A 22,937-nucleotide genomic window follows, 5' to 3' on the forward strand; every position below is an offset into this window, starting at 1 on the left:
ATGTCATAAAATTTACAATAATCATGTTGCCTCTACTGCATTTTAGAGCAGCAGATAAAATGATCATTAAAGTAGCATATTTCTGATGGCTGTGGCCTACTTTTGGATAATCTGGAAAAAGAGGAGACAGAGTGTGTGTGTGTAAGGCAAATAAAGATGGGGAAGGTATGGTAAAAAGATGACAGTTGGTGACTCTAGATGAGGGTATAAAAGTGGTGCTCATTGTTCTATTGTTTCAATTTTTCTGTGTGTTTAAATTTTAAAAATTGTGTCTAAAAAAGTACGATTTCTAAGGCATTCATATATAATTTAAAAAGAATGTAACTTATCTGGAAGCAAAATACTCTTAAAGTTAGCTACTGTCTGGGATGCCAAATGTACCCTGGGAAGGGCCTACTAATGAAAATTCCTTACCTTTCTCTTAAAAGACTTTCTTATATTGAATTTTTGATAGGGTAAAGGGACCCCAAGGGAACTATGTCTTTCTTACTGTATTAAAGTAGCTGTAGAAGGAAAACAAGATGCTGCTGAAGTAAACGTCATCTGTCTCCACATCCCTTGCCCCCCCAAATCTTGGTTTTTAAGTAAGCTCATGATTTCCTTTTAAACATAAAATATTTCTTGTGCTGGTTCAGTATGCTATTTCATTTCACAAATAACATAAAAATTTGAAAAATATTTTATAGTTTACAAAGTCCTTTCACAAAGAACTAGGTCATTTAACTATTATAACATCCATGTGAGAAAGACAAAGCAAGATTACATTCCCCGATTTACAGCTGAGGTAAATGAGTCTTCCAAACTTGAATTGTGAAGAGTTACAAAGCAGGCCAACAGCAGCACAAGGAAATAAACCTAGGTTTTCTGCCTCTAAATAAAGGCACTCTTCTTTTCATTATACCACTTTGTGTTCCTACATACAAAGGTTCTTTCTCTGTATAATTTGCCTTTGAGCAGCAATGGTTAATACAAAGATCTATTACTTGGCTCTCTGAACTGATGTGGGAAGGTCTTTTAGCTCTTTTTTCTTTCCTTACCTATTAGGTTGATGCAAAAGTAATTGTGGTTTTTTAAAGGTTGAAAATCGCCAAACTCGCAATTATTTTGCACCAACCTAATAGTATAATGTTCTAAGCTGATGCTTCAAATTATTTCTAGGAGGAGGTAGAATAAAAATTTAGAAAAACAAAAATACTATTAAGATTCATCCAAATTATTTTAGGTGGAACTTAAATAGCATCTGACGCATTAAAAACAAACAAACAAAACTGGCCTTTTTCATTGTATTCTTAAAGCTAATTAAATTTTCTCAAGGTGCTTCGATAGAACACTGGAAGCCTCTATGACTCACATTTGATTCTAATATCACTCACACCAGTGATCCTTAGCAAGTTCTCTCAATTTGTAAATGGTACAACTAAAGAAAACAACAAAAATATCATTATGTTAAACTAAGGCATTCATAGTTCAACTCCTTTGGACTTAATTCTGTAACATAAACAACCATGTTAATAAAACACAGTCTTCATGTGTTTTATAAAAGATGACTCTTACAGTGGGTGACGACCTATTACTAACTGGCAGAATCCATCGATGCATCTCTGATATGACAGTTGTTCAGTCTTTGCTTGAACATATTCAGGGACAGCATTTCTTCCTCATGCTGAGCCAGAATTGGCCTCTCTATAAAATTAACTCAGTTTTCCAATTTCAGTCTGAGAGGAATTGTCATTTTTACTGCTATACATATTAAATGATCACTTCAGGCATGCTAGATTTGGGGCAATGCTTTTCAAACACTGTCATTTAATCCTAAGTAAGAATCCTATAGGTAGTACTATATCATTTCTATTTTATAAAAAAGAATCTGAGGTCATACGTTAAGTAACTTGCCTCAGGTCATATTGGCCAGAAAGCTGCCGAGTTGGAATTGGATGCAGGTCTAATTCTGATGAACTCTTTAATTACTGTGTTTCCCCGAAAATAAGACCTATCTGGACAATCAGCTCTAATGTGTCTTTTGGAGCAAAAATTAATATAAGACCAGTATTATATTATATTAGACCCAGTCTTACATTATATAGACTAGGTTTTATATTATATTATATCATATTAGACCTGGTATTATATATTAGATTAGATTAGATTATACCCAGTCTTACATTAAAATAAGACTTGTATTAATTTTTGCTCCAAAAGACGCATTAGAGCTGATTGTCTGGCTAGGTCTTATTTTTGGGAAAACATGGTACTATACTACATGGCCTCTCTAAAGTGGCAAAGGCAGCTGGCTGGTAACAGTTCTCCTACTGTGTTTCCCCCGAAAATAAGACCTAGCCAGACAATCAGCTCTAATGCGTCTTTTGGAGCAAAATTAATATAAGACCTGGTCTTATTTTACTGTAAGACCTGGTATAATATAATAAATATAATATAATAAATATAATATTATGACTACTTTAGCTAATTCTCTTCTATCACTTTGTAATATCTAAGGCCCTGATTGCTACTGCTATTGGGTTATTAACAGATTTGGAAGGGATGGATAGTTAGTGGCTGTGGTGGAGGCTAATCGTCTTAAACAGTCATATGTGAAGTTCTAGGGAGCTGGAAAAATGAAAGATAAAAATGGTTGCAAATTCTGAACCATCACAATGGATTTCTAGATATTTCCCTAGTTAACTATGTTTATTCGGGAGTCAATCCCCAATTAATATGACCATCACCAATCAAAATGATACCATGACACTGTATATTAAATTACTCTGTCATTTAAAAAGGCAGTAATAAATGAAGACTGCATTTGATTTACCTTAATAGCAAGAATACCAGGTGAAAATGAGAACTGGCACCTCTTACCCTAGACAACAAACTGATTTAGCCATATTCCAGGGTAAAAAGAATTTTCTTCAGTTATAGCAGGGATTCTTCACCATGGCCCTAGTGAAGCGGATCCACATATGGGCTTTATGTGGTCCATAAATGATCTAAAGTTGTATGCTTGGTTGTATACATAAATATATATACTTTTCTAGAAAGACAGTTCTAAAGAGACCTTTAATATTAATAATAATAGCTAAGAGACAACCAAGATAGCGCAGTAGGTAAACGCTGTTTACCTTCTCTCACAACCGCCATCAAAATTACAACTAATCTACAGAACAACCATTATTGGTATTGCCTAAAATCAAGCTGAACTGCAGCCTTTTAATTAAGGACTTGCAGAAGAACACAGGCTGGTTGCACACCCGCAAGTGACCATTAAAGATCACAAGGGTTATTTCAGCTGTAGGGGTCCCCCCTTCTCCCTAAAGGAGCGAGAGATATCAGCCCCACCCAGCCCAGGGTTCCATTGCCAGGGAGAGAAGTCCCCATAATTTTTGGTAGTGAAAAACAGCAGAAACTGTGACTGAGTGAGACAGTGCAGCTGCACTCACAGGAGCTCCTCTTGAAGGGACCGCGCGGACTTACCCACAAGTGGAATCACTAGCTCTGAGTTCCAGCACTGAGGCAGGCAGCTGCAAAGGCGGGCAAGGGGAAATGGGGAATTGAACTGTCTGCTTGGGACAGGGGCTGGAGAGGTGGCTTTCTCCTGGACAGAGGAGCTGGTGGAGCCATTGTTTCTTTGTTGAGCCCTCCTCCTTCTCAGTGCAGGAACACAGGCAGCCACCAGTTCTGAGTCTCTGCCATTGGTTTGCCCCTGCCCTAGCGATTTGAGACCCAGCACCACCCAATTTTCGGGCACACTGGCTGCTTCAGTGGCTTTTCATGGAGGCCGCTTGCCTTTGCTCAAGTCGCACTTTCTTAGGGTCTCTCAAAGGTTCATGGAACCCAGACAAGCAGGCTTCAGCGTGTCCTGTACCTCTGGCTGAGCAGCCCTAAGCTGGCACTAGTGGCAGCCGGCCTGGCCCTCTCAAGGTGCTTCCAAGCATAGCACGAGCAGCAGACATCTGCGGATTTCTTTCTGGCTCCCACTAGGTGGCCCAGGTGGTGCACGGCTGTGGCTGAAGTAGACGTAGAGTGGATCCCCTCCAAGGTGGTCTTGGGGCTGGTGCCCCCAGTGGCCAGCTTCAAAACGAGCTGGAGCATCACCTAGCCGTCTCCAAGTACAACACACCCAAGGGGCAGATTGGACAGGCACCAGAGTCCTGCTGTGACTGAGGCAGATCCTGCTCTGAAAGATCAGCCCCTGTATAACAACTCTTCCAGTCCTCACAACCAGCGAGCCCAAGGGACAGTCCCTCACATCGACGTGCAATTGTCCACCAAGGCTCAACTACAAGAGGAGGGCACACACAACCCACACAAGGGACACACCTGGAGCGTGTGGCTCAGGTCACCAGAAAGACTGCGCCACTGAACCCCACAAGACACCTACTACATAAGGCCACTCTACTAAGACTGGAAGACATAGCAGGCCTACCAAATACATAGAAACAAACACAGGGAGGCAGCCAAAATGGGGAGACAAAGAAACATGTCCCAAATGAAAGAACAGAACAAAGCTCCAGAAAAAGAACTAAATGAAACAGAGATAAGCAGTCCATCAGACACAGAGTTCCAAACACTGGTTATAAAAATGCTCAATGTTCTCAAAAAATGGAGATGGAAGCCATAAAAAAGAACCTGTCAGAAATAAGGATACAATAATGGAAACAAAGAATATATTACAGGGAATCAACAGTAGGTTAGATGAAGCAGAGGATCCAAACAGCGATGTAGAAGACAAGGTAGCAGAAAACACCCAACCAGAACAGCAAAACGAATCCAAAAAATTGAGGAGAGTTTAAGGGGCCTCCGGGACAATATTAAGTGTACCAATATTCTCATTATAAGGGTACCAGGAAGAGAAGAGAGAGAGCAAGGAATGAAAACCTATTTAAAGAAATAATGACAGAAAACTTCCCTAACCTGGTGAAGGAAAAGGACATACAAGCCCAGGAAGCACAGAGATTCCCAAACAAGATAAACCCAAAGAGGCCAACACCAAGACACATCATAATTAAAATGCCTAAGTTTAAAAACAAAGAGAGAATCTTAAAAGCAGCAAGAGAAAAACAATTAATTACCTACAAGGGAGCCCCCGTAAGACTGTCTGCTGATTTGTCAACAGAAACTTTGCAGGCAAGAAGGGAGTGGCAGGAAATATTCCAAGTGATGAAAGTAACTACGTACAACCAAGATTGCTCTACCAGCAAGGCTGTCATTTAGAATTGAAGGTCAGATAGGAGCTTCCCAGACAAGAAAAAGCTGAAGAAGTTTATCACCACCAACCAGTACAAGGAATCTTAGAGGGATTTCTTTAAGATGGGAGGGGGGTTAAGAATGGGCGAAACGGGAAGGGATTAAGAAGAAGAAATTGGGTGTTATACAGTAGTCATGGGGAAGTATATTACAGCATAAGGAATATAGTCAACAATATTGTAATAATTAGGTATGGTGCCAGATAGTTACTAGATCTATCAGGGTGATAGATGGGAATGGGGTTGGGGGGGCAGGGTGAAAAAGGTAAGGCATTAAGAAATATAAATTGATAGTTAATAGAGTATGGGGAATATAATCAATAATGTTGTAAAGATTATGTGTGGTACCAGATGGGCACTGGACTTATCAGGGGGATCATGTCATAGACTGTGTAGATGTCTGACCACTGCGCTATATGCCTGAAGCTGAAGTAGAATAATATTGAATGTCAACTATAACTAAATATATAGGTATATGTAGTCATGGAATGTGGAGTACAACATAGGGAAGATAGTGGATAGTATTTAACAGCTGTATAAGATGTCAGAGGGGGTAAGTAGCTTGGGGGGTGCGTTATCACTCTATGAGGGGTTTAAATGTCTAACTATTACATTACTTTGTACCACTGAAACTAATACAAAAATAATTAATAGCTAATATTTACTGAGCACAGCTATGTAAGGCACTGTGGAAATTTTTAGCTCAAGAAGGCTAAAATTAGTTTTATTATCTATCTGTAGTGGTTGGCAAATAACTTCTAAAAGGAATACAAGACAGTTTTGCCCAATTAATAGCTATAAAACGTCAAAAAGGCATGATATAATTACTGAAGTGTATAAAACTGGAATCATTCAACATTATAAGTAATTAAATGTTAAAATTATAAAAATTATATTCCTTACATTATAGGAATTATATTAAGGAATTATATTCCTTCCATTATATTCTTTATATAATTTAATAAAAATTATTAAAATTATATTCCTTAAAACATCGTTTGTAAAGACTGTTTAAATATTCCATCATATGTATATTTATTTAATCATTCACTCCTACTACCACACATTTATAATCATTAATTGTGAAAAATAGGAAATACTGCAACTAACAATTTGGCATACACAGTCTCTTTGCATTCTGATTATTTCCTTACTATAAATTCTTAGAAGTAGAACTACTTAAATATTTTTTAAAGCTTTTGCTACATATCATCAAATTTCTCTCCTGAAAGATTATACCAATTTACTCTACAGAAAAGGGTAAGAACATGTGTCTCATTAAACCCTTACAGGATTGAATATTACCATAAACAACAAACTTTGTTGTAATTTTACTAACAATTGTCACCCCAATAAATTAAAATAAATTAAAAAAAAACACAAACTTTGTTGTTTTAATTTGCATTTCTTAATTACTAGTAAGGCTGAACATCTTTTAACATGTATAATAGCTATTTCAGGATGTGTGGTAAGCTATGTTGCTTGGAAAAAGATTAAAGAAGGTGTTAAATCAGTTGCCTAAGGACAATAAAGTTTTCTCAAATTACATATGTAGGTGGGAAGGGAGTGGAGAAAGAAGAGCTTCTCTAAAGGGCAAAATTAATTCTTTAAAACTTTCCTACTTTCATTTAAATATACAGGGAAAGAGAAGTCACCAAAGGTGCCAGTCTACAAGTCAAACCCTACTTTTTATATCTATTCAGGTATCAAGTCCCCCACTTTTCCTTTTGAGTCCTACTTCCTCTTTATTCCCACTTCAATTACCTCACAGGTACGTCATCACCTCACACTTAGCATACCATTTGCAAACTCATAATTAGCTCCTTAATATCAGTTTTCCCCCCACTATAAAATACCTTACACATCTATTTTAAACTAATCTTGCTTAAACCTCACTTTCATGTCACTCCCACTCCTCACGCTTTTTGGATGGTTTTCTATTTTTCAATGTATCAAGTCTCACTCTAGCCTGTAAGGCCTTCTGTATCACCACAATCTAAGTATTCTGTTTTCTGTTCTCATTACTCCCTAACATAATTTTTGCTCAAGACAGGCAAATCTCAGTTGTTTTTTCATGTTCATTTCTATTCATACTGTTCCTTTTTACTGTCTGACTTTGATTTCTGCAATAAGGGCCGGTCCAAGTTACTTCCTCTCCATGAAGCCTTACCCTCGACCTCTAGTCTTGACCCCTCCATGTCCTTCCTCTAATGACTTGCAATGTGTAATTAAACATTGGGTTATTATTACCTATTATTCATTCATATTATCTATTACTCTGAAATCCCCATTCAAATTTAAAAAATTAAAGTGACTTCTGGTTCCAGATATGATGGCAACTTCTCTTACTTTCTCCTGCTCTTCCCCACTAAATACAAGTAAATACCCTGGAAATAATTCAACAGGCAATCATAAAGGACTCTAAAGCTGGAGGAAAAAATGCACTATCTAGGGACCTCAGGACTTAAGGAAGCTCACTGTGGTGAGTTACTTGGGTTTTCTGTTTATTGTCCATGTAGCCTGGACTGAGCACCAGAGAGGCCTGCATCCCAGAACTACCAATAGGCATAAACCAAAAAGAGAACTAAGGAAAGCCTGTTCTCTCTCACCAAGACAGAAGATAAAGGGGAAGAACAACAAAGACCTGCTGGGGAGCCCTAATCCCCACTCCACACCTTGGGCACACTCTCGCTCTTGTAGCATCAGGGGAGCCTGATGTCTCGAGGTCCTCTACCCAGTGGCATAAAAAGACCTAGGCTTGGCATCATCCAGCCTTCTCCCTAGTGGCAAAGAGCAAACCAGGCCCTGTACTGCTTGTCTGCCTATCCCCAGCAGCGGAAGGCAGCTCAGAAACATGGGTGGTCCAGGAAAGTGTCCTTACCCCATGCAGGTGACAGCAACTAGATTGAGCAGGAACTCCAGCTGACAAAGAACAAAGAAAAAGCAGTGGACAAAGAAACAAAGTGGACCTGAATAGCCCTGCAAAGGCACTGACAACTAAATTGTATGGCAGCTAGAGCCCACCAAAGCAGCCAGAACCAACAAGTTGAACCTAAGCAGGGGCAACTGCCTACTAAAATAGGAGACTTGAATAGGATCAAGAGTCTTAGCATAATATCCAAAATATCTAGGATCGAAAATCACTTATACCAACAACAGGACAAATTATAATCTGAATCTGGCAATTCTAGATTATCAGACAAGGATTTTGGATTATCAGACAAGAATTATAAAGCAACCATCATAAAAATGCTTCAATAAGCAATTATGAATCTCTAGTAACAAGTGAAAAAATAGAAAACCTCAGCAAAAAAATAGAAGTTATAAAAAAATAGAAATTATAGAACTGAAAAATACAATAATCAAAATTAAAAAACAAACGTGCTGGATGGGCTCAATAGTAGAAATGACAAAGGATAGAATTAGTGAACTTGAGGACCAATCGATAAATTTACTTCATCTGAAAAACAGACAATAGACTGAAAAAATAATAGAAGAGCCACAGAGATCTGTGGGACAATAACAAAAGATCTAACATTAGTATCAGAGTTCTAGAAGTGGGAGAAAGAATGTTGGGCTGAAAGTATTTGAAGAAATACTACTAAAAAATTCCCCAAATTTGGTGGAAAGACATAAACCTATAGATTTAAGAAGCTGAGCAAACTCCAAATAGGATAGAATCAAAAAAATCCGCACAAGGACATATCATAATTAAATGTCTGAAAACAAAAGGCAAAGAACAAATCTTGAAAGCAACCAGAACAATGTGATTTATTACCTATAGGGGAATACCAATTCAAACAACAGTGAATTTTTCATCTGAGACCATGGGAGCCAGAAGGAAGTTACATTGTTCAAGCGCTGGGAAAAAAAAGGACTGCAAACTGAGAATTTTATAACTGATGAAATTATTATTTAGAAATGAAGTGAAAATAAAGACATCCTTGGATAAAAGAATCTAAGAGAATTTGTTGCCAGCAGACCTACCCTTAAAAAATGTCAACGGGAAACTCCAACAGAAACAAAATAGCAGAAGAAGACTTGGAACTTCAGAAAGGAAAGAACAATAAAATGGGTAAAATAGAGGAAATATAAAAAACTATCTCCTTATTAGTTTCTTAAACCCTATTTGATGGTTTGATAAAAATTTATCAAACCATCTAATATAGTGCTCAACGTATATAAAGGAAATACATAAAACAATTATATTTAAAAAGTGGGGGAAGGTAAAGGGATCTAAATAGAAGTAAGACTTCAATATTTCACTCGAGTGATAATGTTGATAGTAGATGGTGTAGTGCAGGGGATCCTGCCGACTACGCCAAGTGTCATGCGGGGCGTCCGGCGGGGTCTCCGGTCCCGCCCCCCACACAAGAACGCAGGACATGGTGAGGCCAAAAAGGAACACCCACGGAGCCATAGGTAGGGGAGTCACACCACTATACTCTCACTGGCGGCCGGGTTGGAGACACAGGAACCAGGAGCAACACAATTCTCAACCCTCACTGCGCCGCTTGCAGACTCAGCCACCATCTTCTTGCTAGCTCCCCCTTTCTTCTCTTTTCTTCTCTGCTAGCCTCTTCTCCTAGCCTACCCACGGCAGTTATATTCATGGCTAATGGCTCACTGGTTACAGCTGACGGCCAACTAGCCACAGCTGCTGGCCATTTGATCACAGTCGATGGCCATTTACTACCTGAGCCAGCACCCTTCTATGTGAGGCCGAGAGCCTGGAAACTGCTTTTTGGGCTCTGTCCCCACACTCCACCCCTACAGGGTCTCGCCTCACAATCTACGCGACAAGCGTCTTCCGCGAGGGGCCCTGTGCGAGGAACCTGGAGGTGAATGCTATTTCCTGGACACAGCCAAGCTCTCTGGTCACAGCCAGGGTTTCTCAGGGCACCACCAGTACTTCTGGGCACAGCCAGACTTCCTGGACTTCTTAGGGTCCCACTAGTCTCCCCGGGCACAGCCAGGGTTTCTCAGGGCACCACCAGTACTCCTGGGCACAGCCAGACTTCCTGGACTTCTTAGGGTACCACTAGTCTACCCGGGCACACGAGGGCCTCTCAGGGCACCGCCACTCTCTCTCTCGGCATAGCCCGGCTTCCTGGACACAGCCAGGGCCTCTCAGGGCACCGCCACTCTCTCTGGGCACAGCCCGGCTTCCTGGACACAGCCAGGGCCTCTCAGGGCACCGCCACTCTCTCTGGGCACAGCCCGGCTTCCTGGACACAGCCAGGGCTCTCAGGGCACTGCCACTCTCTCTGGGCCTCTCAGGGTACCGTGCTGGAACAATAGCGACTCACAGTCAAGGTGCTTACATATTCTCAATGGTGGCCGGTCAAGACACAATAGTAAACATCCGCCAGTTCCACTACATGGTGGTATGTTCCCAAACATTCAAGCTGTCCATTAAATTAGGGATGGAAGGCAATTCCCCATAGTCCATAGTCATTTGCCAGGGCTGTCCTGGGGGTGAGGGATGACCTTGACCTCACCCTCAGCTCCCAAGGAGGACTCAGCAAGCCATTCCTCCTGGGACTACAAGTCCTGCATCCGGGCTGTCTCAGCAAGCACTTCCCAGCCCACGGGGCCGCAACAACCTTCGCTTTCTCCGGCCTTTGCTGGTTGGGGAATCGTCCACGTCTTCCCACCCCTCCACGGGGATCCAGCTCTCAGGCAACTGCTCCTCCTGGTCTTCCTCAGACTCACGCACAAACTGCTCCACTGCCCTTCGGAGAGCTTTGGCCGGCACCGTACCCTGCTCGCTGCGCCATGTGTAGTGCAGGGGATCCTGCCGACTACGCCAAGTGTCATGCGGGGCGTCCGGCGGGGTCTCCGGTCCCGCCCCCCACACAAGAACGCAGGACATGGTGAGGCCAAAAAGGAACACCCACGGAGCCATAGGTAGGGGAGTCACACCACTATACTCTCACTGGCGGCCGGGTTGGAGACACAGGAACCAGGAGCAACACAATCTCAACCCTCACTGCGCCGCTTGCAGACTCAGCCACCATCTTCTTGCTAGCTCCCCCTTTCTTCTCTTTTCTTCTCTGCTAGCCTCTTCTCCTAGCCTACCCACGGCAGTTATATTCATGGCTAATGGCTCACTGGTTACAGCTGACGGCCAACTAGCCACAGCTGCTGGCCATTTGATCACAGTCGATGGCCATTTACTACCTGAGCCAGCACCCTTCTATGTGAGGCCGAGAGCCTGGAAACTGCTTTTTGGGGCTCTGTCCCCACAGATGGCGACAAGTTACATATTTTATTGTAATACTCAGGGCAACCACAAAGAAAACTACACAAAGAGATATACTCAGAAACACTATAAATAAAAATAGAATTGTACAACTATTCTAGTCACCCATAGGAAGGCAAGAGGAGATAAAAAGAGGTTGAGAAACAGAAGAAATAAAAAGAAAAATAATAAAATGTCACATAAGCTCTAACATATCAATAATTACTTTAAAGATAAATGGTATAAATGCATCAATTAAAAGACAGAGATTGGCAAAGTAGATTTAAAAAAACACAACTATATGTTGTCAATAGAAAGTCACTTCAAACATAATGACATAGGAAGTTTAAATGTAAAAGGATGGGAAAAAATATATTGTGTAAACATTAGTTTAAAAAAATAGAAGTGGCTATATGAGATAAAATAGACTTTAAAGCAAAGGAAATTATTAGCAACAAAGAGGAACGTTACCTAATGATAAAAGTATCAATCCATCAAGAAGACATGGTGATCCTAAGTATGTATACACCAAACAACAGAGCTTCAAAATATACAAAACAAAAACTGACAGAGCTGAAAGGAGAAATAGACAAATCCACAATTATAGCAGGAACTTCAACATCCCACTCTCCGCAACTGATAGAACTGCTAGGCAGAAAATCAGCAAGGATGTAGAAGAACTAAAAAATATCTTCGACCAAAAAGATATTTATATAACACTAATAGATATTTATATAATACTCTACTAAATAAAAGTAGAATACACAGTTTTTTCCAAGTACCCATAGAACATTCACCAAGATAAACCATATGGTGGGTCATAAAACACATACCAAAATATTTAAAAGAACTGAAATCATACAGAGTATCTTCTCTGACCTAATGGAGTCAAACGAGAAATCAGTAACAGAAAAGACAACAGGCAAATCTCTAAATACTTGGAAATTAAACAACAGACTTTTAAATAATAATAGCTACAGTAATCAAGACAATGTGATACTGGTCAGAGAGAGATAAAGCAATGCAAGAGAATAGAGGACTCAGAAATATATCCATACAGAATGCCCAGCTGATTTTCAAAGATGCAAAAACAATTCGATAGAGAAAGATTAGCCTTTTCAACAAACTGTAGCGAATGGATATCTACAGGGGAAAAAAACGAACTTCAATTAAATTCCATACCTTACACAAATTAATTTGAATCAAAGAATTAAATGTAAAACACAAAACTACAATTCTTTTAGGAAAAAATAGGACCTGTAACTGATACAGTTGTTGTAAGATTTTTAAATAAAGAGAAAAAAAGTAGGAGAAAAATCTTTGGGATCTAAGGCTGAACAGTTCTTAAACAAACAGTTCATTATGAAATTAAAAAAGGAAAAATGAATAAATTGGACTGTATCAAAATTAAAAACTTTCGCTTTGCAAAGACTTTTAAGAGTATGAACAAACTGGGAGAAAATATTTGCAAATCACATCTTATATCTATACAAATCTATAATATATAAAGAACTCTCAAAACAGTATAAAATACAGTAAGAAAATGAGCAAAAGACATGAACAAATACTTCATCAAAGAGGATATGCAAATGGAATATAAACACATGAAAAGGTGTTCATCATCATTAGGGAAATGGAAATTAAAACCCAATGATGTATCACTCACAACTACCAGAATGGCTACAATAAAAAATACTGACAGTACCAAATGCTGGTGAGGATGCAAAGAAACTAGATTACTCATATATTGCTGACAAAAATGTAAAATGGTACAGCCACTCTGGAAAACAGTTTGGCAGTCTCCATAAAAACTAAAAGTGCACTGACCATATGACCCAGCAATCACACTTTTGGACATTATCACAGAGAAATTAAAAGTTCTGTTAATACCAAAATCTGCATGTGAATGTTCACAGCAATATTATTTGTAATAAAGGCTTGATGGACTGGCTGGATACTCTACTCCCGTGTCTGGTGCCTAGGCTAGCTAGGAAGGATGGCAGAACAGTTACAGGCTGGTTGGGCATCTTGCTAGGGCTTCCTGACAGTGTGACAATCTCAGGGTAGTCCGACTACGTACATGATGGTTAGCTTCTCCCAGAGCAAGCATTCTAAGACAGGAAGTAGTAGTTGCCATTTTCCGAAGTCTTGGGTCTGAAACTGAAATGGTGTCATTTCTGCCATATTCTATTGGCCAAAACTGTCAACGAGCCCACCTTGACTCAAGAAGAGAGAACAAAGACCTGGTGGAATGAGGGTCAAAGAACTTGTAGCCATTTTTTAAAAACAGCTTTGTAGAGATAGAATTGGCATACACTAAACTACATATTTAAAGTGTACTATTATGTTTTGACTTATGTACCATACAGCCACAAAACCATTACTAGAATCAAGTAGTGAACATATCCATCATCCCTAAATGTTTCCTCACGTCCATTTCTCTCTCCTACTCGTCTCTTATACCACACACCCACCACGCTCCCAGAGATATATTTTCTATCACTATAGGTTAGTTTGCATTGTTTATAGTTGCATGTAAGTGAAATCATACAGTATGCAGTCTTTTCCTAGTATGGCTTCTTTCTCTTAGCATCATTTATCCACGTTGTTGCGCATAAACATTCATTTGCTGAATATTCCATTATAAAGATATACCACAATTTTTGTATCCATTCACCGATTTCTAATTGAGATGTCTCCCTCTTTCCCTTTTTCTTGCCCTGTTGTACTAGCTAGAAGCTTCATTATGACGCTGAATATAAGTGATGACTATATACATCCTTGTCTGGTTCCTTCTTAGGGGAAAGAATTCAATCTTTCATCATGAAGTATGATGTTAGCTGTAGATTTGTCATAGATGCCCTTTATCGGGTTGAGAATGTTCCCTTCTATTCCTAGTCTGGTGAGAGTTTTCATCAGGAAGAGATGCTGGATATTATCAAATGCTTTTTCTATGTCTATTGAGCTAATCATAGTTTTTCTTTTTAGTTAATATGGTGAATTACGTACATTGACTGAGTTTTTAATGTTAAACCAACAGTACCTTCCTGGGATAAACCCACTTGCTCATTATTCTTTTTGCATATCATGGCTATTTTTAACATCCAAGAAATGTGAAAAGTACAATTATTTTTATCTGATAGAAAACTTTTCAGGGGTAATCATTTGCTCAGTATACATTTTTAGTTTTTGGAAAAACAATCTATTACCTTATCTATTTGATAACTTTCACACATTTGTATGGTTTTGATAAAGATAGGAAAATCTTTAAGATATATAGATACTTCCTCAATGTAAAACAATATAGAAATGGAGCAGTCTGCTGTCTGAAAAATATAAGTAAATCCAGGGTTTGCTTTTTCGTTTTGTGGGAATTTCAAAGAACCTCTAACAGCTCTGTAGCTGCTGCTGAGCCCCATGTCTAATTCTGCTCATGAACATTTAAAACTTCTAGTCACCTACTGTTATCTTCCTTAAGCATTTAAATATTTTCTTGATGATTTTGTTAATTTTCTTATAGCAAATACTAATTTTCTATCCTTTGTAACTTGATTCTTAATAGAAACTCTTATGGGTTGTTGATTTGACTTCCTCATTTGTATTTGCATATCCTGGAAAAATTCAGAGGCTTCAGAATAGCATTTGTTAACAGATAGCTGTTCCAATGTATATTTTTTTTATATATGCTTATCAGGGACCTCATTTGCAGTTCTGGCTCTCAGCTCCCTTCACTTGATGGATTGTAGTCATTCTCCAATACTTTCAAATCTAGATCAAGATTCCACTTTATTCACATAAAGAAACTAGAAGAGAGCAGATGCTCTGCCACAAGATCAGAATAATGAATTGAGGTCCTGCTGTATTTTTTACTCATTTTTTTTGGGGGGGTTGCATCCTGTGTGCTTGCCCCTCAGACTTGTTTCACCTTCTTATATTAGTGTTCGTCTGCTTCCTAGGCCTTGGCCTAAGCTGTAACCAAGGTAAAATGTAAGCTCTGACCTTTATTTCAGACATTGACATGTGCTTGGCTCTGCCTTGGTCCAAGCTTTTGGTTCTACAAGCCTGATCCTAAATGAGCCCAGGCCTTGGTGTGATAATCTAATTCCTTCAGAGACCAAGAATGTATTCTTCCTTTTGTGTATCTAAAATTATTGATTTTACCTGCTAGCCATATGTAGATATTTGTTAGCTTCAATAAACTCTATGAAACTCAAAACGAAAATTATACTCAGAAACCTATTATTGTCTCTTGCTATTCCATTAAATGTTATAAAAATTCAAGGAGAATTATAATTATTAAAGGTCTAAGCAAATGCCATACAAATAAGATATTATGCAAGTGACTTAATGCTAGAAATAAAACATTTTTTTCCTGTAAGGAAATTAATTAGGAAAATGAAAAATGGAAGAATCTTTTGTGCTGTATTTAGAGTTACTTCATAAAAAGCTCTATTAGGAGTTTCAGGGAAGATGAGAAAGTTCTGGAGATGGATGGTGGTGATAGTCATACAATGTGAATGTACTTAATGCCATTGAACTTTACACTTAAAAATGGTTAAAATGGTAAATTTTATGTTATGCATATCTTACCACTTATAAAAGTCACTCTAATAAATTACACAACTTTTTAAGATTTACATTAAAATACATTTGTTCATTTTAAGCTATGTGACACTCTTCTTTCTTAATATTCATGTTTACTAACAATTGTCACCCCAATAAACTTTAATTTAAAAAAAGTATTCATGTTAAGTGTTCTTCAGAAACTCAGGTTTTGTTAAATTTTTAACAAACTGCTTGAGCTTCTCTATCTGCAGGGGCTGCTAGAGAAAGGCACAGAAAGTGCTTTTAAAAAAAGTAAAAATGTATTCTTTAGCCAGTGAAATTGGGTCATTTTTACAAAATTATCTTCCAAACATGCTTTCACATTTTCCTGATTTTGAAAACTGGAGTCTCATTTGATGCCTCTAAAACTGAAAATTTAGATTACAAATGTCTCCACAAAACTACAATCTTGATGGCAAGGATGTTTTAGTAATTGTGCAATTGTCACAACCAGGCCGTAGGCCACATTTTTGTAGACATTCAGGGCTTTTGGAATAAAAGATCTTGTGTTTAGGAATGTAGGAAAAAAATAGAAATTAGCACTGATTTATAAACAATTTGGATATGATGAATAAAACTGTCAATACAGGGTTTAACTGAAGTTACAAGAGACTCAGCATATTTTGGAAATTCCTATCCTGAATCTCTCATGTGTGCAAAAATCTGAAGCTACTTCTCTGCTTTTCTCTCCTTTCCAGGCTAAAAACCTCACTATCAGATGTCCAAGTTAATTCTGGTTTGGCATCTTATCTAAAATGTTCCCCCAAGTGTGTAATAATACCCAAACTTAATGATTGACTCTACTATATCATAAGAGAGAGTTCCAGGAAGAAGTCAGGGTTGGAAGTCAAAAACTGGGAGTCATGGGCCAACCCAGTGGCTCAGGTGGTTGGAGCTCTGTGCTCCTAACTCCGAAGGCTGTGGGTCCCATTCCCACATGGGCCAGTGGGCTCTCAACCACAAGCATGCCAGTTGGACTCCCACAAGGGATGGTGGGCTGCGCCCCCTGCAACTAAGATTGAAAGGACACAACTTGACTTGGAAAAAGCCCTGGAAGTACACACTGTTCCCCAACAAAGTCCTGTTTCCCTTCCCCAATAAAATCTTACCAAAAAAAATTGGGAGTCATCAGCAAACAGGTATATTTCAAGTCATGCGTCTGAATGAATATAAACAAGGGAATCAACATTTAGAGGTACAGAGGCATAGTATGGTTTGGCATAGGTCTCAAACAGGGGATATCCTATTTTTTTGTGCTTTCACCAGGCTTCACTTTGCTAAAATAGATCTATCCCATTCTTTACCACATTTCCTTGATTCTAACTTGTGCTTTGTATTATTATCACTAATTTTGTTCACAGTTTAAAATCAAAGTTTTTTTCCCCTTTTGTCTTTTCCTTTCCCCATCCAGGAAAAACTGCGATTAAGTTGATGGTCCATTTTACAATTGAGAAAATAAAAGCCCTAGGTCCAAGTGATTTTGCCTGCAGGTGAAAGCTTCCAGCTCCGCAGACTAAAATTTCTCTTGCAAAGAGCTCTTTCAGGTAGTATCCTACTTACTGGTCCTCACAAGTTTGTGGGAGTAATGGGATGGGGGAACTACCCCCTCCTTTTTTTTCCCTTTAGATAAGGGGTTAGGCACAAGGAGGCTTTAGCGGCTTGTCTGATGTCAGCAGCACAATCACAAACAACCCAGAACCTGCACCTAATCTTCCTGCACCAAATCCCAACTGGACCTTGAACCTGCCAAGGTTTGCGATGTGCCCGCGTCAACCTGCCCCGGTAGCAGAACAGAGACCAGCACAGCGACTCCATGGAGGGCTTCTGGCCTGACCGTAAATCCCCAAAGTATCCTTGCCCCAACCGCCTGCCTCTGGCTCTTGGTCGCTTACGGGTAGTTCGCATCCACTCGAGCAGCACCGGGAGGTCTGCCGGGGCCACGGTACGCAGTAGCTGCAGTATTGCTTGCCGAGCGGAGCGGAATTCCATGTTGGAGCAGAAAGCTGTGCAGGGAAAGGTTCGCATTGCGCACGCGCAAGCACAGATGAGTCGCGACACCTGATCCCACCCTTGGTGGAACCTTTCCTCCTCTGCTGCGAAAGCCGTAAGCCCCGCCCCCTCCTTGGAGTTCTCACGGCTGCCCGGGGAATCCCTACACTCAGCCGCACCCCCATCTCTCGTCATTCCCCTCCCAGCTGGCAGTGCTCAGATTAGCTATTTTTTCTTAGGCGGCTCCTCGAGGCCAGACTTCTTTCCTGAGATCGCCTCTTATCTTACCACAAAATTTACTGCAGCAGTTGTCGAGCAAAAGAAAGTAAACGTGAAAAGCCAGTGGAAGCAAGTAACATAACAATAAACCCTTTAAGTAAACACACTGAAGAAACGCTACGGTTGCCCCGGAAGCGGAAGTGTATCCTCTTCATGAAAGGCTGGAGTACGACGAGTGATGACGTTTCCTCATTGGGTGGAAGGTTCGGTGGCAGTCGTCCGTCTTCCAGCTGGTGGGAGTTGGCGTAGCTGTACTGGGCTCCGGGACCCTCCTTTGTATAGTTTGGGAGGTCGGGCTGTGGGGTCGCACCTGTCTGTCTGATCCCCGCTTTCCTCTGTTTCATCCCACGTCGTGGGGCCTCGCGAAGGAATCCCTGGCCCTTTTGGGCTACGGCGGTAGCGGTGCCTTTTGCGGTAAGTGTCTTCTTTTTCCCGCCCCATACTAGGGACTGGCAGCCCCAACCATGCTTAGGGGGTTAGAGAGTCCAGAGGGAGTCGACTTTCCTGGCCACCGGCTGTTGTCACTGAGATTGAGATGCTCTGGCCCTTTTTCTTTTCATCTCATAACCCCCATCAGAAGTTTTACTAAAAGATTGGCTGTTGACCCTTTTAAGTTGTCCTCAAATTTAGGAGCCAAATTACACGTAGGCATTTGCAGGCCTGACTCTTGCTTTCCTGATCAAGAATTTAGATATGACTGCATCCCTGAAAACCTTTTAACGTGTACCAGATTTTATTTTTCCATATTCGTTGTGCTTAACACATTGTTCTACATGTAGTAGGCGTTCATTAAATGAATAAGGGATATCAGTTCAATGCCAATGACGATTTAAGATATACTGATGGCTCTATCTGTAGCATTTGACTCTACTGACCATCCATTTCTTGAAATTATTTCCTCTATTGGCTTTCTTGATGCTGTTCTCACCTAGTTCTTTTATATGCTTACTTCAACAAAATATTTATAAAATATCATTCTTAGCTATAGAGATACAGAAACGAATGATACAGATCCTCTCACTGAGGAGCTAACAACCCAGTGAGAGGTGCATGAATATATATTATATCAGGATGAGTAATGAGAAACTCTAGTAAAGAGCCATGAGAGCTGTGGGAACACAGATGAGAATTACAGGTGACCCTGAACAAGTTGTAATTCCAATCTAGCCTCAGTTTCCTCATCTACCTAAGAAGCTTATTATGAGGATGAAGGATATGAGGATGTCGTTAGTGGAGGAAGTTGTGCATTTGTGGAGATAGAGAGTATACGGAAACTGTACGTTCTGCTCAATTTGGCAGTGAACCTAAAACTGCTCTAAAAAATAAAATGTTAATTAAAATTGAAAAAAAGGTATGAAGATTGAAAGATTAGGTAACATGTTGGGTGCAATGCCTAGAGTATAGTAGTGGTGGTCCCAAAGGGGCAGGGAAGATTTCCCTCAAGCCTCTTTCCCTTGATTTTTTGATGTGGACAATTAGTATTTTCTAACTTAATATGAAATACTAATGCAAAAATATCTTCAAGCCCTCCTTCAAACAGATTACTACTCCAGCTATCTGGAAATTCTCAGATTACTACTCCAGCTATCTGGAAATTCTGTACCTGCCACTGGAGTATAGTAAGATAACCATAAATAGTCGGCTTAAATTTTTTAGTTGATTTCCTTTTGTATGACTTTGGTTAGAGAAAAGGAATTAGTAAAAGCTCCTATCCCTTTGATTATTCTCAGTCTTACTTAACTCTCTCCTTTTAGTTGGCCCATAACCATTGCTATGACCCAAATGGTCTTACACAAACTCCTGGAGAGTTCTCCTCTACATTCATGGCCTCCATGGCATTCTCCTTGTATGCCAACAAATCTTTTTCTCTAGCTTCTGTCTCATAAACGATCAGTTCTTTTTTATATTTGGTTTTAAAATTTTTTCAATTACAGTTGACATACAATATTATATTAGTTTCAGGGGTACAACATAGTAATTAGATACTTACAAAGTGATCACCCGGGTAAATCTAGTACTCATCTAATTCAATACATAGTTATTACCATATTATTGACTATGTTCCTTATGCTGTACTTTACATCCCCATGACTATTTTATAACTACCAGTTTGTACTTCTTAATCCCTTCACCTTTTTCCCCATTCCCCAAACCCCCTCCCATATGTTCTCAATAACTTTGAGTCTATTTCTGGTTTGTTTGTTTATTTTGTTTAGATTCCACATGTAAGTGAAATCGTATGGCATTTGCCTTTCTTTAACTTACTCCACTCAGCACAATACCCTCTAGGTCCGTCCATGTTGTTACAGATGGCAAGATTTCATTCTTTTTAATTGTTGAGTAATATTGCAGTGTATATATGTACCACCTCTTCTTTATCCATTTATCCATTGGACACCCAGATTGCCTCCATATCTTGGCTATTGTAAATAATGCTGCAGTGAACATATGGATGCACATGTCCCTTCCAACTAGTGTTTTGGATTTCTTTGGGTAAATACCCAGAAGTGGTTTTACTGGGTCATTCTTTGTCTCTTGTTATATCCTTTGTTTTAAACTCATTTTGTCTGGTATAACTATTACTACCCCAGCTTAATTTTTTTGTTTCCATTTTCATGAAATATCTTTTTCCATCCCTTTACTTACAGTTTGTGTATGTCTTTAGATCTGAAGTGAGTCTTGTAGGCAGCATATGTAAAGGTTTGTTTTATTATCCATTCAGCCATCCTATGTCTTTTGATTGGAGCATTTAATCTATTTACATTGAAAGTAATTGTTGATAGATATGTAGTTATTGCCATTTTGTGATTCATATTTTTTACTTTTTTTTCCTTCTTTTTAAAGAAGTCCTTTTAACATTTGTTGTAATACTGGTTTGGTAGTGGTGAGCTCCTTTAACTTTTTCTTGTCTGGGAAGACCTTTGTCTGTCCTTCGATTCTAAATGATAGCTTTGCTGGGTAGAGTAATCTTGGTTGTAGGCCCTTGCTTTTCTTCACTTTGAATATTTCTTGCCCTTCTGGCCTGCAAAGTTTCTGTTGAGAAATCAGCTGATAGTCTTATGGGACCTGCCTTGTAAATAACTACTTGTCTTTCTCTCGCTGCTTTTAGGATTCTCTCTTTGTCTTTAACCTTTGCCATTTTAATTATGGTGCATTTTTGTGTGTGCCTTTTTGGGTTCATTTTGTTTGGGGCTCTCTGCACTTCCTGGGCTTATATATCTATTTCTTTCACCAGGTTGAGGAAGTTTTCCATCATTATTTCTTCAAACAGGTTTTCAATTTCTTGCTCTTTCTCTTCTCTTTCTCGTATTCCTCTGATGCAAATGTTGGTACATTTGTTGTTATACTAGAGGCCCCTTAAACTATCCTCATTTTTTTTGCATTCTTTGTTGTTGTTCTCATTGGGTCTTTCCTACTACCTTGTCTTCCAAATCACTGATTCGATCCTCTGCTTCACCTAATCTACTGTTAATTCTCTCCAATTCATTCTTCATTTCAGTTATTGTATTCCTCATTTCTGACTAGTTCTTTTTGTTTTCTATCTCCACTGTTATATTTCCTATCTTTTTGTTGAAGTACTCCCTTGAGTTCATTGAGCATCCTTATAAGCAGTGTTTTGAACTCTGCATCTGGTAGATTGCTTGTCTCCATTTTGTTTAGTTTTTTTCTGGAACTTTTTTCTTTTCTTTCATTTGGGACATGTTTCTGTGTCTTCCCATTTGGCTGCCTCCCTGTGTTTGTTTGTATGTATTAGGTAGAGCTGCTATGTCTTCCAGTCTTAGTAGAGTGGTCTTATGTAGTAGGTGTCTTGGGGGGTCCAGTGGCACAGTCTTCTTGGTCAGCTAAACCAGGTGCTGTGGGTGTGTCCCTTGTGTGGGTTGTGTGTGCCCTTCTGTTGTAGTTGAGCCTTGGTTGCTGTTTGTATATCAGTGGAAGGGATTGACCCTCTGGCTGATTGGTTGTGAGGAGTGGCCTTGACTATAGTGGAGTTGCTGTTGTGCAGGGCCTGATCCTATAGAGCAGGATTCACTTTAATGGAGCTCTGGTGCCTGCCCAATCTGCCCTTTGTGTGTGTCATCTGTTGAGGTGGCCTGGTGGTGCTCCAGCATAGTCTGAAGCTGGCCACTGGCCATGCTGGCCCCCAGGGCTTCCTGGGAGGAGCCCTGCTGCAGGCCAAGATCAGCCTCTGCCAGTGCCCTGCCCAGGGCCACCTGGCATGAGCCACAAAGCAATTTGTAGATGTCTTCCACCTGTACTGGGTTTGGAGGTTCCTGGGGGAGGCTAAGCTGCAAACTGAGGCAGCTGCCACTAGTGCCAAGCTTGGGACTGCTTAGCAAGAAATATGGGGCATGCCAAAGCTAGATGCTTGTTTGGGTTTTGTGAACCTTTGAGAGTTTTCAGGAAAGTTGGCAGCATGTACCAAGACAGGTCATTTGTATGGAAAAGCCACTGGAATTGGCTTGAGTGCGAATGTTACTTGGGTGAGGCCGGACTCAGGGAATCACCAGGGCATGGTGAATGGTGTTAGCCAGCTTGATGGAGACTCAGATATGGTGGCCCGCTGTGTCTGCATGCTG

At 39.9% G+C, this 22,937-nt stretch overlaps 2 protein-coding genes across 3 annotated transcripts in view; one reads left to right on the top strand and one right to left on the bottom strand.

Moving 5' to 3' along the window:
* LOC117023045 (uncharacterized) overlaps positions 1 to 18,455 on the bottom strand; it is a 34,516-nt gene extending 16,061 nt beyond the window's left edge. Inside the window, exons 1-2 of one of the 2 annotated variants that reach the window (XM_033107487.1) lie at positions 18,370 to 18,455; positions 17,985 to 18,095 (exon numbers count right to left, since the gene is read on the bottom strand). In XM_033107487.1, coding sequence (XP_032963378.1) covers positions 17,985 to 18,081 — 97 coding nt within the window. In that variant the 5' untranslated portion in view covers positions 18,082 to 18,095; positions 18,370 to 18,455. Of the gene's footprint in view, positions 1 to 17,984; positions 18,344 to 18,369 lie in introns of those variants that run through there. The other variant, XM_033107486.1, reaches the window with a different exon arrangement.
* Positions 18,456 to 18,520: 65 nt separating this feature from the next.
* SRP54 (signal recognition particle 54) overlaps positions 18,521 to 22,937 on the top strand; it is a 44,269-nt gene continuing 39,852 nt past the window's right edge. The window contains exon 1 of the mRNA XM_033107484.1: positions 18,521 to 18,774. The gene's annotated coding sequence lies outside the window, so the exon portion shown is untranslated. The remainder of the gene's footprint in view (positions 18,775 to 22,937) is intronic.

The sequence above is a fragment of the Rhinolophus ferrumequinum genome, chromosome 6 (assembly GCF_004115265.2).
Source record: "Rhinolophus ferrumequinum isolate MPI-CBG mRhiFer1 chromosome 6, mRhiFer1_v1.p, whole genome shotgun sequence".
Taxonomy (NCBI): Eukaryota; Metazoa; Chordata; class Mammalia; order Chiroptera; family Rhinolophidae; genus Rhinolophus; species Rhinolophus ferrumequinum.